The sequence below is a fragment of the Haliaeetus leucocephalus genome, unplaced genomic scaffold, assembly GCF_000737465.1.
Source record: "Haliaeetus leucocephalus isolate CR32 unplaced genomic scaffold, Haliaeetus_leucocephalus-4.0 Scaffold21, whole genome shotgun sequence".
NCBI lineage: Eukaryota > Metazoa > Chordata > Aves > Accipitriformes > Accipitridae > Haliaeetus > Haliaeetus leucocephalus.
Genome location: NW_010972457.1, coordinates 2,838,596 through 2,855,767, shown reverse-complemented (window position 1 = coordinate 2,855,767; position 17,172 = coordinate 2,838,596). Strand labels below are relative to the sequence as shown.

At 34.5% G+C, this 17,172-nt stretch overlaps 1 protein-coding gene across 1 annotated transcript in view; it reads left to right on the top strand.

The window, feature by feature from the left end:
• Nucleotides 1–17,172, top strand: part of LRBA (LPS-responsive vesicle trafficking, beach and anchor containing) — a 431,397-nt gene that overhangs the window by 121,014 nt on the left and 293,211 nt on the right. Inside the window, exon 34 of the mRNA XM_010576372.1 lies at nt 497–558. Coding sequence (XP_010574674.1) covers nt 497–558 — 62 coding nt within the window. The remainder of the gene's footprint in view (nt 1–496; nt 559–17,172) is intronic.

Sequence of the window (17,172 nt, the reverse complement as noted above, 5' to 3'; positions counted from 1 at the left end):
AAGTACTAATAAGAGTGTTTGGGATGTCTGCTGCCATGAAACAAAATGGAAACTTGATTGATAGCTGGGGGCTGAAAGGAGAACGCGCAATGGAGAAAGCAAAGGTCATAAAGCCATTTCCCTTCTCTGCATATATAATGACCCAATCCTTCAAGAAATAGCAAAATGTAGATACAGTGGATTAATATAACATATGTTAACCGCACTTCTGATTGTTTTGACATACAAACATTTATGAAACTGTGAATAATGGGAGTAATGTATTACTATTAGCTGCATCTTTGGATGCGAGGCATGGAATTTATGATCTCCCTCTCACAAACATACTTTTATTTTGTGCTGATAAAGTACAAAATTGAACTGGAATTAGTATGAGAATTTCAGCTTTCTTTTGATTGTCAAAATGCTTCTAATCTGTTGCACTTCAAAATAGTTTGTGTTAACAGCTGATGCCATATAAGTATGCATTTATGTATACCTTTTTTTCCTTTTGTAGGTCTTGTGTGCATGAAATCTAGCAGTTCAGTTGTGGAGCTGGTGATGCTTCTTTGCTCTCAGGTGAGGTTTAAGTAACAATGTTGTCTGAAATTTCTGTCTTTGAGCACAAAGGAGATTACAGCTAAATTTTACTTTAAATTTAAGGTTATGTGTAATAGGTAAAAAGATTATGTGCAAGGCATTTTGATTAAAAAAAAAAATCATAGTATTTGTGTCTATTCAGTTGGACAGAGAAGATACTAAGGGTTTTATGTTACCTTACTATTGAGCATTTACATAACCTTGATGCTGGTGTGCCTAAGTAATTCTATGCTGTCATTTTTGTAAGTTAAAATAGGATCAATAAAATATTAAAGGTTATAGAAACAGATTGATTTCTGCATCTTGGCATGCTGAATCCTCAGGGATGAATAGAATTTTTCCTTTTGTGTAGAGGTTATGAAATGAGTGATAAATACTTTTAAAACCCTGTCATTCTTAATTGATTTGACAAGTACTAAGAATTTGAAAAAAAATTAAGAAAGCAACCCTGGTTGTCAGCAGTTTGGGGCGTTCTACATTTCTAAAGGCAAAGTTTTAGATATTTAAGAACCTGAGAACTGCCTGTTCCTGTGGTTAGAAAAGACTCAGAGCCTAAGGAACTTTTTGAATATTGTATATGCTGTATTAATTGGATTTTCTTTTGGGGTTTCTTGCTTTCTTTTTTGCAATTAAATGGAAGACTGTTTTTATTGAGCCTTTCTTTTGGTGCCTTAAAAATGATACCTTTCTGGTAGTAAATTCCCCTACTTAAAACTTTAAAATAGCCTTTTTTAATGGGAATGGTATTGGTCTAGAGGTCAAGGGTTCTGACCCATTTCAAAACCTTTGACCTTCATTTACAACCCTTATGGTTTGCTTGCCTGACGAATAAGGATAATGCAAAATTAATGTTTCTTCACATCGATTTATTCGTTTTAGTGCCTATATTGCCAAATTTATTTAGAGTGTGCTGATAGACATTTCATGAATACAAATGAAAGAATCATAGAAGGTGTGAAAGATCGATAGTCTGCATTGTCAATAAAGTGCAATAAGAACAATTACTTCTGGAGATTACACCTAATAGATTTTACAATGAACTAGTGAAGAGTAGTTATGTTTTCTAGTGAGCTTATTATTAATGAATGTATCTAGAACTTTGCTCATCTAGTTTTCCGTCTTCCTCAGGAAATATAATATATTTTTACCCTGAAAGAAATGTAATATTCCTTATGGAACTTTTGGAATTCAGAGATGGTTATTTTGCATATGGCAATACTGGAAGTGGACATTGTTCATGACTTCTAGAATAAGAATTTGCTGCTGATTTAAATTAGAAAAGAATCCTTGCTACCAAGAAATCCATATACAATTTTTACTGTTCATTTGTTAATGTGTTAGAATAGAACTAATCTGAGTATTAAATATGTGCCTGACAGCTTAGTATTACCATTTTAAAAATTAGTGTTTGGTATCCATGCTGCTTGTATCAATAATTAGTGGTTGACCTTTTCTTCTTTTTTGGTAGGGTAATCTAATCCTTTTTAAAATCATGTTGTGCTCTGTACTGTATGTCACTTGTTTGGTTTTGGGAAGTGGAAAGGATAAGGAATAAATGACGTGCTCTAATGCATCTATTTGTCATATGTGTCACAATGCCACTTAATGCTAATCTAATCAAATTGAGGATATCGTGATTGCTTAGCAGTGCTAGTTGCAGAGACTGAGGCTGTTCTTTGTGAAATAGTAGAAATAAACCAATAAAGTCACAAAGACCTCAAAGTCTTTTTAAAGTTACGTGGCAGCTGTAATTTTTGGCAGAATATGAAAAATGATGTGAGAAATGAATCTAAAATTAGCTCCAGATGTATACAGATTGTTCTGGGGTGATAATTACATTTTTCACTTTGAATTTTCCTAATTCAAAGAGGTCAGCATGGCAATCACAGAAGTGATTTATTTTGTTAAGAAGTGAACTGTCTTTTGCTACATGAAAGCTTGAGAGATATGAAATTGAATTTCAAGCCGACATTTTACAGATACTGGGAGGAGATGGGGTTGAGCTTGATTGATTTTTTTTTTTCTTTTTTTTTTTTCTTTTTTTTTTTCCTTTTTTTTTTTCTTTGGCCCAAGATAGGGTGGGAAGTGAAGTGATATCCTTTTGCTAAAATTTTAATTAATTTTTAAGAGGAGATGGAGAGGATGAAGTGCCAAAGATCAAAAGATCAGGTCAAAAACTAGTTTTTAATCACATAAATAATGTGGCATAGTTACAAAGTAAGTATCTGCAAATTTGATTTAAAACTTCACAAATTTGTCAGCCATCATTTTATGAAATTGAAAGATTGCTCTGATTAATATCTTTGGCGTTTTTTATGCCAACCTCTTTCTGAAAATTTGTTTTAGACATTGTATATGTGATATATGCACTTATTTTTCTGAAATATCTGAAATTTTTCCAATGTTTATTTAGACTTGTGGCTGGAATATGTTTTTGCTTTCTCAGAAGTGCAGAATGGAATAATAATATCTCACAAGTAATTTTTTCATAAAATTGTGATAATAAAGGTCTTTCCCAGTGATTTTAAAAAAAGTCATTAAAAAAATGAAAAGATACTATTCTGTGAGACTATTTATGACACCCAGTTAATTTCTTCTCTTGTTTAAAGTTCATATATTTAGGCATATGGAAAAAGACCATTGCTTTTGTGTTTTAGTTTTGTGTTTATATGTTGATATATTGTTTCATGTTTAACACAAAGTAACAAGAGAAACAGGTGGTTTGAGATACAGACAAAAGGCTTTTTCTAAGACAAACACAATTGTGTTTTTTGATAGACATGCTACATTTTGAGACGTGTCTCTGTATACTTACATTTATATAAATCTATCAAAACATAAAGAAAACCTTCATTTAATATTACTGTGAAGTGTTCCTGCTTATTTGACATTAATATCATTTTTGAAAGAATCGACGTTGCATTCAAGGCCACTTTATAAAAGCGTTGTGTTGCTCATCCTAATTCAGTCTGACACACATTCCAATAACACTACCTCCCTTCTAGGGTTTAAAACTAAATTTATGGCTGAGCATTGTGAAGTGCATCATTTAAAAATGGTTTCAACCCAAAACATCTAATAAATAAATAATGTGTATGGCTACTCAGTAGCAGACTTTCCAGACTAGAAATCATTCCATCGGATACTCAACAGTCCACTATCGGAGAGGGCTGTCAGATAAATCTTATAGTAGCTGCATTCATGTCCTGTAAATCACATGTTATTGTCTGAGCCTTCTGCCAGGTCATCTATTCTTTTCCCATTTATCAGAAATGCATACAGTACAGTGAACCTAGAAGCACCATCTAGTCTGGCCTGGCATCCTGTCAGGGTAATTAAACCAGCCAAAAAAGAGAAGTCCTGTGTCTGTTATCCCTTTTAAATGAGTGACGTCAGGATGTTGAAGGTGCTTGTATGCTATTCTGAGGCAAGGCTCCTGCATGGGGAAACTGGGATATCACCCCTGAATAAAGAATATTCGTCTAAAAGGACTCTCACTCTATGCCTAAAATGCAAAGAAGCATGTATGAATTGAGTGCATGTTTATCCACAAAGCAAATATGCTACTGTGCTTTCTTCCATTTGTCAGATGTTTTCTTGAAATATGTGACTAAGTAAGAAAAACTGTGATCTTCCCTACTCTCAAGATATCAAAAACACTTACCCGTTGCTCACATACATTTGTCCTATTATTTTAGCTCCAAGGTGAAAAGGTACAAAAATAGGTGAAATAGGCTCCATAATTTTTCTTGATGCCTTTGAATTTACAGAATTTGCAGCACTTGAAAAATGCTTCTTTCTGTAGTAAATCAACTGAATTGTCACTGGAATATGTGAAGAGAACTAATTAGGTGGTTCTTGTCAGATCCATCGTTGACTTAAGAGCTTTTTTTCTACTGAATCTAAATTTTCTAGACCATAAAATAAACTTACATTAACTGACTCAAATACTGTTCAGCTCTTCTTGTATAATTTTCTAAAATTGGTGGAATGCCACCCAACCTTTTTAAAAGTTTGCAATGAAACCTTAATCAATACTGCAGCAACTTCTATGACTCCTCCACCACCACTACCCACACATACACCCTGCTTGCTGGTTCAAGGTATAAAAGCTTCTTGGTCCTCCTTCCTCTGCTCCCTGTTGTTTCAAAGGGGTTAAGGGCACATTCTTGATAGCTGATGGCGTATATAAAACCAAGACCAATGTTTTAATACATTTAATCTCTAGGTATTTTATCTTCTAGAAATATTAATATGATATATTGCAATATAACTACATAGCTGTAGCTATTAGATTTATATTGGACCTTGATAAAGTATATCTTTCATGGAGAGATGGAAGAGGGAAGCATAAACTCTGATACTCCAGATTTTTTTAGTGTGCAGTGATAGCATCTGCTCATAGGCCCAATGAAATATTATTACAGTTGAATATGTGATGCGCTGTACTGTTAGTTTTTGGAGTTACATTTTGGAGAGAAAACATGATTCAAGGCACTGCATGTGCATCTTAAATATACAGCAGAGGCTGATTAGTAATATTAAAGCAGAAAAGATTACACTGTGAAAGGTGATCTTACTGCCTGTGTAGGCAAACTTATAGGTCTTCAGCTCTTTTTTTTTTTTTTTTATTTGTCTAACTCAACTCACCAAACCAATTATCACTGGTTATATGCTGAAATGTTTGCAAAAGGTTTTTCTTTAGCATGATCTTTCTTTCATATGCTACTAAATCACTTTGCTAACAGATTCTGTTGCTTGTAAAGAAGTCAATATTCATCTTTTGCATGGGCAGTATCTTAGTTGCATCATACCTCTTAACTGATAAGGAATCTTAATTATTTAAACAATATCAACATGTGCCATGCAGTTGTGCACCCATACAAACAATGTGATAGTGCATTTCCCCTAAGGAAGAGTAATAGGATAGTAGTGAAGATTTTGATTTTTCAGCAGATTTTTTGTACACAGACACCCCCCCTCCTCCACCCCAGTACTTAAATGTTTGTAAAAATGCAATAGGATCTTCAGGCTTTCCTGGGTATCCTGTGCTCAGAAAAAAGCTTTGTATCAACGATCCAAATTCATTACCTCAGGAGTGGATTTCTGCAGCGTATTCTAAAATGTGGTAAGCCTTTGAATTACTTGGAGATTTTAGTTGATGTAGAAGATTGCTGGTTTTCAGTGTTTGTTACTTGCAGAGAGAACACATTATACTGATGCTCTGTGATCTGCAGTGGTTTCTAATTTACTTTTAAGTGCAATTTGATGTGATGGATAACTATAGTGATCGCTATGATGTTTTAATTGAATTTGGTATAGGTTATCTAAAGAGCTATGTCACTGTGATACCATGGCAGCTGAACTGAAAAGAAGCACGAAAACTCTAACAATATCCTGGTTTAGATGTGAAGAGAATAAATGCTGTTTGAATACTTATTACATGCCCCAAGCGTTACATGATGACATTTTAATCAAGTTAATATTTTTCCATCTAATCACTATGTGTTCTAACAGCTGAAAATAAGTTTGAAGAGGTTCTAATAATCCTTTAGATCTGTGATCTAGAATATGTGTATGTTTTGGTACAGAGGGTAGATTTTGTAGGGATTTCATAAGCTGCTAAATGACTTTCTGTCAGTTTTAATGCATGTTCTAATTTCCTTTTAAAAGCCATTTAGAAGATATCAGGAATTGGAATTTTTTCTTTTTATGCAGTGTGAACTTCTGCCAATAGAATCTTTGTTTTTACCAAAGATGAATGTAGCTGTATTTGAGTAAGAAAACCCACTTCAGTAATAGATTGCTTTCATGATAGATGGTTAGAAACATAACGTTATTAGGCAAATGAAAATGATTTAGATCTTAACAAATAAAAATAGAAAAAAGGGCTTCCCAAAGTCTAAATTGTGAAGTTCAGGGAAAGATGTTGCATGAATCGTGCCCATAGGTGTTTGCTTTGTATTGCTAACTTTCTTTGCAGTGTTATAAAGTATTCAATGCTTCTAGTTTAGTATGAAAGCACTGTATTGAGATGCACAGACATATACTTCACCTGCAGCTGTGGCAGAGACTTTATAGTGTACTTTTTTTGCATACGCTCTTTTGAACAATTTGAAGATTGGAAGAATATCTGCTAGCCTAGCTTTCTGTAGAGATGAGGTGGCTGTGGAAGGAAGTAAAAGTATCCAAGATCATCTTACTCTGCTGTGGATTATTTAGATTCTGAAGCTGTCTCAGGTCTGCTTCATACCAAGTGGAGCTAGACATATTAATAAAACTGTGTAAATCTTAACATTTGAAAACATGGGATTGCCAAGCATTCTATTAATTGTTATGCAGGCAGTAGCAGGAACATTCCTAGTGCAGTTTTGTAACAAATATTGCACGACCCTTGTAACCGGTATACAAAATGGAAGATTCTTATCTTATTCTTCTTTAAGATGCTATTGGATGGAAAGTAGTTGGGAGACGTCTATTGAGCTTTATGTACAGTACCACTTCAGGATATTTTCAGTGAAGTGATTTTGTATTACAAACTATTTCCTCTTCAAAAACTCTTGTTATTCCCCCCCCCCCGCAATGTATATTTTCATCTACAATGACTTAGTTTTGCAGGATGGAAACTGTGGTCAAAGCTAGAGAGAGGGAAAGGTAGATCCCACAGTAGCTAGAGGCCATGCTATCAGAGTGCTCTCCTGGGATAGAAGGGGCTTAAGTTTCAATTAATGTTTCAGGTAATTGTTATTATTATCTTACTATTTGTTGTTGTTGTTGTTGTTGTTATTATTATTAAGTAGAATAATCTGTCAGAGGAAAAAATGTCAACATATCCTCCCAAAGTAGCTAGTAGTCCAGAAGCCTAAGGGCATTTACCAGGCATGTGGAAGAGTCCAGTTTTGAAAGAAATTAAGTTCTTCCAACCTGTAAAAGCAAAATTGTGATTCATCTATGTTGTCCTCAATTGCTGTTTCCTTCTTTGGTTGTGATATATGAAGACATTAGTTCTTTTCTGTAAGATCTTGGGGATAAAGTTTAGGGCTTCTGCATTCTCCTGCATTGCAAGGCACTCGATGTCAACACAGTGAGCTGTTTAGCTAGTGGTCAGTAGGATTAACTCTGGAGAAATTGAATGAAAGGCCTGGAAGGTGTGGGAGGTCACCGGCTGTGGAATCCAGACTCCTTAAACTCAGTCCTTTGGTGCTCGAATTTTAGATATTATCTTGTCTGTAAGTTTCCTTCTAACAAAACAGAAGGTTAAATTATCAAATCTGTTGTCTAGATCACTTGGATTCTCCGTTACACTTGATATATCTGGGTTTTTCTTATGCATAGTGTAGCTTCTTTCCTTCCAAAGTGGGATTTTTTCCTCCGTCTCTGAGGATCTCACTTTGGGTGCTGAAAACGTATATTGACAACTTTCATGGTTGGTATATGTCATTGGGTAGAGTACTTGGAGTAATTACAAATGGATTACTTGTGCTATGGACATTTTGCTGCTTGCTTCATTGAACTGTGTTTTGCATTCTTAGTGTTTGAAACTGGAGATCAGTTTGGTAGATAACTGTCTGAAGTGCAATTCTGATAAGATTGAAATAAATCAAAACACCTGGGAAAACCTTTCCTTTGAACTGGAGTATGTTGAAATTACATTTTAAATTAGCTGCATATATATAATTTTTTTTTTTTTACTTAAGCAGTATGTATTTTGTCCCTCCAGAGCTATGTTATTGTAGTATATTTTCTGTGAAGCTCCAGGATAACGTAAAATTTCTGTTGGAACTTCACTCCTACTTTGATTTCCTGTTGCTTTCTAAATTGTTTGAAAGTTTAATTGCCTATAATTGCCTGCAATATTTAACCTGTTGAATTCCATGGAATTGCTTGGAGAGCACTCTAACATGTTTAAGTAGGAGTTTCTTTCAAACTCGTATTATTCTTCATAATAATAACTACGGTTCACCCTTCTCAGATCCTGCTCTAGTTTGCTACACTTAAAATATGTTTGAACTCTGACTTTTCTCTTAGGTGTAGTTGTTGGCTTCAGGAATAATGTGCTTTGTTTACTTTTAGTATGGCCTACAGATAGGGAGTTTAAAACATCTATGTCCGTCACTGGCTAAATTAAAAAAAAAAAAAAATTCTGATGGAATGTTGTTTTTTGCGTGAGTCTATGAAGTGGATATATGTTGACAGAGTGCTTAGTAGTAGAAATCGAAGAAGTTTAAGTTATAAACTTTGCTTTTGCCTTAAGTGTGGAAATAGGTTGGGAATGATTTGTCAATACTGCATGAATAGTAAGTGACCTTTTCTTGACTTAATGATGTAATAAGCACTTTATAGTTATATCCTGACAGGTAGTGGTCACAGTAGTTAAAATGTGTGAGCTAGTACTTTGGCTTTATCTCCTTATATCTTTACATAATTCTTAGTCTAGGAGGATATTTGACAGGTTTGCTCACTCCCCAGTTTGGAGATGAAATGTATGGTGTGGGGTTTTAAGATGAGCAAGAACTATGATGTGTTACATTTAGTATGAGAAAAACAGAAGAATATCTGATATGTTATAATTTTATTAAACAGGGTTGATGTTTCTGTGTATTAGATATAAATAATCATCAAAGTGATAGAAATGGCTATCTAACTAAAACTTGTTTTACCTAGGCCTACTTTTGACCCACTGGAAAACACCCTCTGCAATTTGCAGCCGCTGTATTTTGAAGTGTTCAACAAAAGCAGGCTATATCAGCTGCAGCTGCAAACTGAGAAAAGTAGTGTGAAAGAACCAGTGTTTTTTAATTTCTACTGCACAGCTGTTTACTGGAAAGTAATTGTGAGGTTTGTGGTTTTGAACAAAAAGTAAAAAAATACATTTATATGTGAAGAAATTGGGATGGGTGCTGTACATTAGACACTAAAGTTGTGTAGAGAGGTACAAGTGGATAGGTGTAGTAAAGTCATGATATTCTGGTGTGGACTGATGTGAAGCATTGTTTCTTGGGACAATACACTTGGAGAAGTCAACATGACTTGCAGACTTTGGGTAGAGGAATGGATAAAAGATAGGGTTAAAAAACACAAAACCCTTCCTAGAAATAGTTTGCCACACTGGTATGGAGAGAGATGAACTTTCCTAATGTCATCTTACTAAAATATAATTGGTTTTCCTCCCTGATTTTTTTTTTTAAAGTACAATCTTTAGTGGTTGTTCTATAGGCTTTTCAGATATTACAGGCTCTAACTAAGAAAAATTCTCCTATGAAATGAAAATTACTTGAACTTGATCAGGAATTCAGCACATGGTGTTGGTGTGTGTTTAATGGAAAACATGTCCACTACAGCTAAAAATATTAGCCTTGAAAATTGTGTTGCTGAGAATTTGTATGATTAATGTATACATTTTTATGTTTAGGGAAGAGAGTGGATTGTCTAATGTAAGTGAATCTTGGGGGTGTGGTAGGGGAACAGGACAGATTCATTTCCATGAATGTACGCTGCTGCAGATGTTCAAAACTAAGGGAACATAATTTAGCTACAGAAGCAAGACTTTTCTGAAGAAAAAAGGCATCCTGTTGCTTCACCAGCACACTAGGACTTAAAAAAACACCACCATTTAAGGTGAGTTTTGTGCAGTGAGAGCACACCCTGTGGCTTGGCAGTCTAGTCAGAAGGATGATACCATGCTGACTTTATAACTAGATCTTTGAACAATATTCTCATGGGTGGTAAATGCAAAACAAAGTAATATCAACTGGCACTTAATTCTGTGAACTCCCTGCTGATGGGGCTCTGCACTGAAATGGAACTCTTCCTGACAGGAAGTCAGCCGCGAAGTGTGGAGACCTCTGAAAATAAAGTGTGCTTTAATTTGACACCCTGCTGTTTTACAGCTAGTCTGTTTAATTTGAGACTATGGAAAGAGGTTTAGTGGAGGGGAGGGGTACGAGATTATGGAAAGTTCAGTGAGCAATGCTTGTCATTGACTTTATACTAATTACAAATATGTGAACATTTTTGTTCATGTTAATAAACCAAATAATGTGCCTCTGTTTCCAAGCAAAAATACTTAAGAAACTCATAATTTGGGGAGCAGAGCTGTTTACTCAAAGTTCTGGCAAGAGATGCTTTGCATAGTGATGCTGTTCAGTTTATTGTTTAACCTTTAGTCTTATTTTTACTCATCTGTGCCTTTTTATGTATCTTTGCAACTGGGAGAACATCTGTCTCATCGAAGATGTTGACGATACACTAATCTTTCAATAAATATTTTAAGATAACTTGTTTAAGTGAAAAAAAATCATAATTCAGATTATGCAGCAATCAATATGATATTGAGATGCATGTCTGTTAGGTGTTAGATCCTAGTTCTGATTCAAATTAGATTCAGAAGAATCAGCTGGATTTTCCAGTACCCTCTGCATATTTACGAAAACATTTATTTCTATTTCTACTTAAAACAGAAATGGTTATATTCTTCTTTTTGGAAAATTTGCTTGGTGAGTGCATGGGAGGATTTGCAGTGAAAGGAGCAGAAAATTATTATTTATCTTGTTTATTGTAGCAACATTTAGGGACAGATGAGAATAGAACCCTGTGTTTCTGGGTGTGTCGTGTAACTGGAATAATGGATACACAGAATATTTTAGTCTAAATGAAGACAACAGATGCAGGATGAAGAAGGAAATATAGTATGCAAGTGGACTGTAATGGAAGAGACGCATGTTAGTTTTGCTTTTTTTGTTTGTTTGTTTTAAATTTGATTTGATTTAGCTTCCTTTTCTCTAATTTTTTTCTTCAAAAAGCTGCATTAGGACACGATTACCCAAGGGAATGATAAGGGACAGGTTTGGACATCCTGTCTTTTGAGTGAAGAGGTGGGATTGTTTTATATAGTTTGGTTTCATTCCCTCAAAGGTACGATGATAGCAGGAATCTTGTTCATTGTTCGCATGCATTCATTATGAGGGTTTAAATTGAAACTAAACTTCATTTGGGGCAAAGGGTAATATAAAGGGGCTTTTACTTCCCAAATAGTATTCACTGTGTATATTGTTCAGTTTTTTATTAGTGAAATTTATTTAGTTAAAGCTTATCAGACATTGAGCAGGAAGGTTGCTGCTATTTGGTGAGGATGATGAATGCTGCCATTGGTAGGATCAGTCCATCACTACTAGTGCAACTGTGCAGCAGTGAGTATGCAGTGATTTTCTTATAATTATTAGTCTAACTTGGAAGGCAATTTTTCCCATGCAGTGGTTTTACAAAAGCTCAGATTAAAATCACAGTTAAACAAAAAAGCACTGAAATCAAGAAGCAGTTGCTTTATACTCCTGCTATTCCTCGATTTGTTTTCCTTTCTCAATAAAAATATTGCTGGCACTGCAACTTGATTATTTGGATCTCTTCTCTTTGTTCGTCTTACGCGTCCTTTTTCCTCACTTCTGTTTTTCTGATTCATCTCCTTTGACTTATAGTTTCTTGCTTCCCATTGCTGCATATTTACAGAACTGCTTGGTACTTTGATTTCTCAATTAATGTTTAAGATTTCTGTTCCTGTTCTTCCTGAAGCTGCTGTTTTTCATCTCAACATTGAAAATGGCCGATGGTTAAAGAACCTGAAGAGGAAACTGCGGTGGAAAAGGTTTGCTGCTAGATGAACTCAAACCTGACCCCTAATTTCGTTTCATGAGGCGTCATGGCAACAGCCCGCTAGTGGGAGAGAGAAAGAGAGAGGCTGCCGAGGCAAATTGCTTCCTCCATCAGAAACTGTGGACCTGAAGTCAGTGATCCACTCATTCAGTTTTTCCCCATTCTACAGTTTGTTGCTGTATTGGGACCGTAGAGGAACTGGAGTTTAACATAGACTTATCTGTTTCATCTTAATGTGACATTGGTTCTAGGGGCAAAATTTTATTCGCCAAGTCATGAGTTAGATCACTATAAAAGGCATGTAATAAATGATTTTCATATACGTGTTTATACTTTTTTGAAACTAGGTACAAAAATGAAGTCTATGAGTTTTGATGGTACGCAGATTTAATGCTGTGATAGTTATTACTGATAGCATTTTATTTATGCAGACAGTGATATTTTCATAATATATGAATTTTCTGATTGCAGACACTGATATTTTCATAATTTTATATGAACTTTTGGATTGAGTGATTTTATTACTAAAATCCTGTTTTAAGAATATTTGGTATCATCATAAGTTATGACAACTGCAACCTGTATTGAGATTTTCTGGCTGTATGTAATTGTTAAAGATTGTATGTGCTGTAACATTTTATGTAGTGTATCTTTCATAGTATCTTTTAGGATAGAATTGCGTAGTTTGTGGAGAAGACAACAGTTGTCGCTTTGAGAGTAATCTCATAGCATAAAAGGCATTGTCTGACAAGCTGACAGTTTTTTATTTAGTATTTTACTGAACAACGTAGTACTTAAGTATGCAAACTGCTCCAGCTCTATGTGTATAATTTACTTTCAAAATCTATAAAAAGTTATTTTGACTTGAACTCAAACTTTTAAGTATTGAAATTAAACTCTCATTATAAGGTAGTTGTAGGCATTTACCACTAACAACATAATACCAGTTTATAGGAAGCTCTGTTTACATGGAATATTCCAAATGGTTAAACAGCAGGGGATTCTTCTGCTTTTAGTTAAAAAACTGCTGTTTCTGTATGGCTTATTTACTACTTCTTTAATTCTTAATGTAGTGTGTTGTGGAATTGAGCATGCAAAAGTCAGCAGAGAGTTCTGTTTTCTGTGTCTAAGGTTATTACTTGCTGTACAATAATAAAGGCACTATTTTATTGGGTTAGTTGTAATTAACTTCAGCACTAGGCATTGATATAAATCATTCCTAATCTGTTTTCTTTACATTTTCATTCTTTTAAACTGGTTTAACATAGCTTCTTTCTGTCGTCCTTTTACATAAGGACTAGGGTTGTAATTGCTTTTTTGAATTAGGCTGTCGGAAGCTAATGTGCATGTTGATCCAAGAATTGATTAAGGAACACTAATGAATTTCATATAGCACTTTTAAAAGATTTGTAATAAATACTCTATGGCAGTGATCTGTTATACCATTAGAATTCAAGACAGTATTGTCATGCTGTGCAGCTGGAAAAATGTTTCAGTATAAGAAACTTTGATTCTGTTTCATAGTTAAAATAGTAAACAATTTTGTGGTTATGAATAAGAAAATAGTGTTCCAACTCTTCCCAAGAGTATATTTTATGAAAATAGCTATGGCTGTTATAATTTTGGTGTCTGTGTTTCATCAGAGGAAAAATACTGAAACACTTTTGGTTTTCATTTTTTTGTGCTCAGTCTTGGTGTTTGATACCAACTGGGCCATGTGCCTTTTTGACTGATTTATCAATACACTAGAGTACTGTGGCATTTTCAGTTGTTCATTAACAGCGTAGGTTTGAAACAAGAATGTTATGTATTCTTTTCAGTCAGTTTTGCAACACTGAACAAGTTTGTTTCTTGAATTTCTTGTCTTTTTTGGTGTAGATAGTCACACGCACACAATCTCAGCCCACCTTTATAGTTCATTAGTTAGTTTGATATAAGTGTGTTTGAAATATTTTCCCACAACAACATGCTTGGTGTTATACCTCCACTTAAGAAGCTCTCTCATGTAGTTAATTTTTACACAACTTTCTCCTGGAAGACTCATTAAAATTTTTAATACAAAGACTTTAGTTGTGTACTGTCACTAGCTGATTTTTTGACAAAAAGCAATGTCTTTTTAATGGAATGCCAGCAGTAAATACTTTTAATTGTAACTGAGTGTGTTTGATAGTTTAAAAGTCTTATAAAAATAATTAGCTCTTTTATATAGTTCTAATGGCAGCCTTGCAAGTTTCCCCTGGAGCAGTCTCTAATGAACAGGCCTTGATTTTTCCAGTTGGGCTTTTAGATTCCCTGAGGACTTGACTTCAGACCTTGAAGGGCAGCAGCTGCCATTTGTCTTAAGACTGGAGTTGCCAAACAGACAGACCATGTACTAATAGGACACATTTGTACAGCCTGAGTCTGTGGAACCCTGATAGAGGTCTAATGATGATCATCTGTTGAGAGCTTGTAGCTGGCCAGGGTTAGAGTAACTTTTATCACCCATATTGAAATCAAAACCTCTGGATTGATTAGTGAGATAGCTTGACTTGTTACATAGATGCCATGTTAAAGCTTTCATAGACAAGCCATTGTTTAGTGTGGAATAGTGTCCATTGTTTAAATTTCAATAAATTCAAGCCAGTTTGATAAGTTTTCCCCCTGACAAGATGTTCTGAATTTTTGGGGTAGTAGTAAATACTTTTGCAAGGTCCCTCTTTTCTCTGTGTCAAGATTCAGCAACAGTGATGTTCTTCTGTAGAGAAAGGACCATGCATATAATTATTGTAATTATTTTATTCTCAATCAATTTCTGATAGTTCTTCCATTATTGATTTATGTTTTTTAAATTTTATTTGAGCATCCAGGTATGACTGCATATATACTGAATAATATTGTCTCCAAATGTGGTTTTGTGTTACTCTCATATTAAAATGTGTCACATCCTTGCAAATTTTTTTCGTGCGCTATTTAGCATGTGTTAATTTTGATATTAAATTGCTACATAGATTTTCTAGATATTATTTCCCATAATTCCATGTTGGTTTTAATTTTTTTCAAAGGAGCTTTGTAGATTAAAATAGTTTAAGCATACTTCAACTCTTTAAAAGTAATTTATGTTTGCAGATATTCTGCTTAACATGCAATCTAACTTTTTTTTAATTATGAAGAACCTGGCTGAGATATAATCTACTTTTCACTATATGTTCTTTATTGCTGAGTTCATTCAAGCCTGTAGTGGATGTGGTGCTGAGAGAGTGCTGACACCAAGTGCAAACACTGCTGAAAAGTTCTTGATAGTTTACTTTAGGCACTTAAAGATTAGTATATCTCTCTATGAACAAGTTTTTCATGCAGATTTGACCTTTACTCTAGGATATAATGTGTCTCTTAGTCATATGTTAACACATTTTCCCACCCTGCTCCTTAGAGCTCCATTCATAGTTGTCAGTACCAAAGTCATCCTTCTCCTTTGTTTCATAACCAAAATAAATTATTAAGACTCGACCAGCTTTATGGGAAGGATGGATTAGCAAAGAATTTACTCTTTTTTGCTTGCTTATGAGTGTGTATTTCAACTGTTAGATATAGTTCTTAATTGTGGAATATGTTAACCTTGTTAAAAGGATTTTTTTTAAGTTTCTGAGAAAAATGAATTATTAAGGAGTGTGCATGTGTTCATATATATGAATGAAAGTACTAGTCCTGTTTGCTACAGTTGAAAATAGAGCAGTTTTCATCTATTGGAAACGTTTTAAGTATTCTGTTAAAGATCTATGTTTAATTGTTTATCCATCAGACCAGTTGATGGATTGGTCTTGCAAATGTTTTTTATATAGCTTCAAGAATATATATTTTGGGTTAATCGTTTGAAATATGATTATATTTCTTTCCTAGAAGTGTACCGGTGAGGAGGGATATGTCCGTTTGTTGCCTACAGGCGAGCACTTCAAATTACAAACCAACAAAAATGTTTATCAACAAAATTTTTGTGGTATTTGCTTGAGTGATTAGAGTTTAGGAATGGCTATATTGGGTTAGATAAAGGCTCCATCTCGCTTAGTCTATCTCCAGCTGTAGACACAGAGATGCATAAGAAGAATAAAACAGGACAAGTGCGTATGATACTCTTTCGCTCTCCAGCTCTTTTCAGCTCGGGGCATTTTCTGATTTGGATGTAGTTTCTGTGTATTTAGTCAATATCAATGTATTTTCCTTCCATGTACTTGTGCAGTCTTCTTTTGATCCTATTGAACTTTTAGTCACCACAACATCCTTTGGCGGTAGATTCCACTGATCTGTATGTAATGCACAGTGTAAAGAACCGCCTGCATTTCTTTGTTTTGAAGCTTGCTGCTACTAGCTGCTGCTTGTAGAAAAGGCTTTTGGACAGGCCTGGTTGGGTAAATAAGAAGCTCCTGAAGTATTAGGTCTGAACAAGGATATTCAGAATGAGTAGGGAGTCAGCAACAAATGGAAGAAAATGACTGATCAATGAGTTGACATTGGAAAATTCAAGTCAATTCAGAATTTTTAAAGAACTTCTCCACTTATCTGATGATGCCATATGATTAGAGACATACCTTATTTTCAAGAAAGAAAATAGGAGGATCAAGTAGCATAAAAGACTTTTCAATGCGTTTGAAGACTGAGATAACTATACATGCATATGTAGCTGAAATGAAATAAAACGGGACATAGAATTCCTAAAGATTGTTTTGCTAGACTAATCTCAGTGTTGGTTATGGTCTAATGCATGTTGTGGCCTTGTGTCAAAATTACTTCCTAGACAAAGGAAGTGTAGTAATTTGCATGAGTTTTCTCAGAGCATTTGGCACTGTCATACAACTGATCATTAGTTAGAAATCATTAAAAAACCACACTGTAAAATAGATTGAAAAACCCTGACCTGACTCAAATGGGACAACAATAGGTCACGATATAAACCTTGAGGGAGATTAT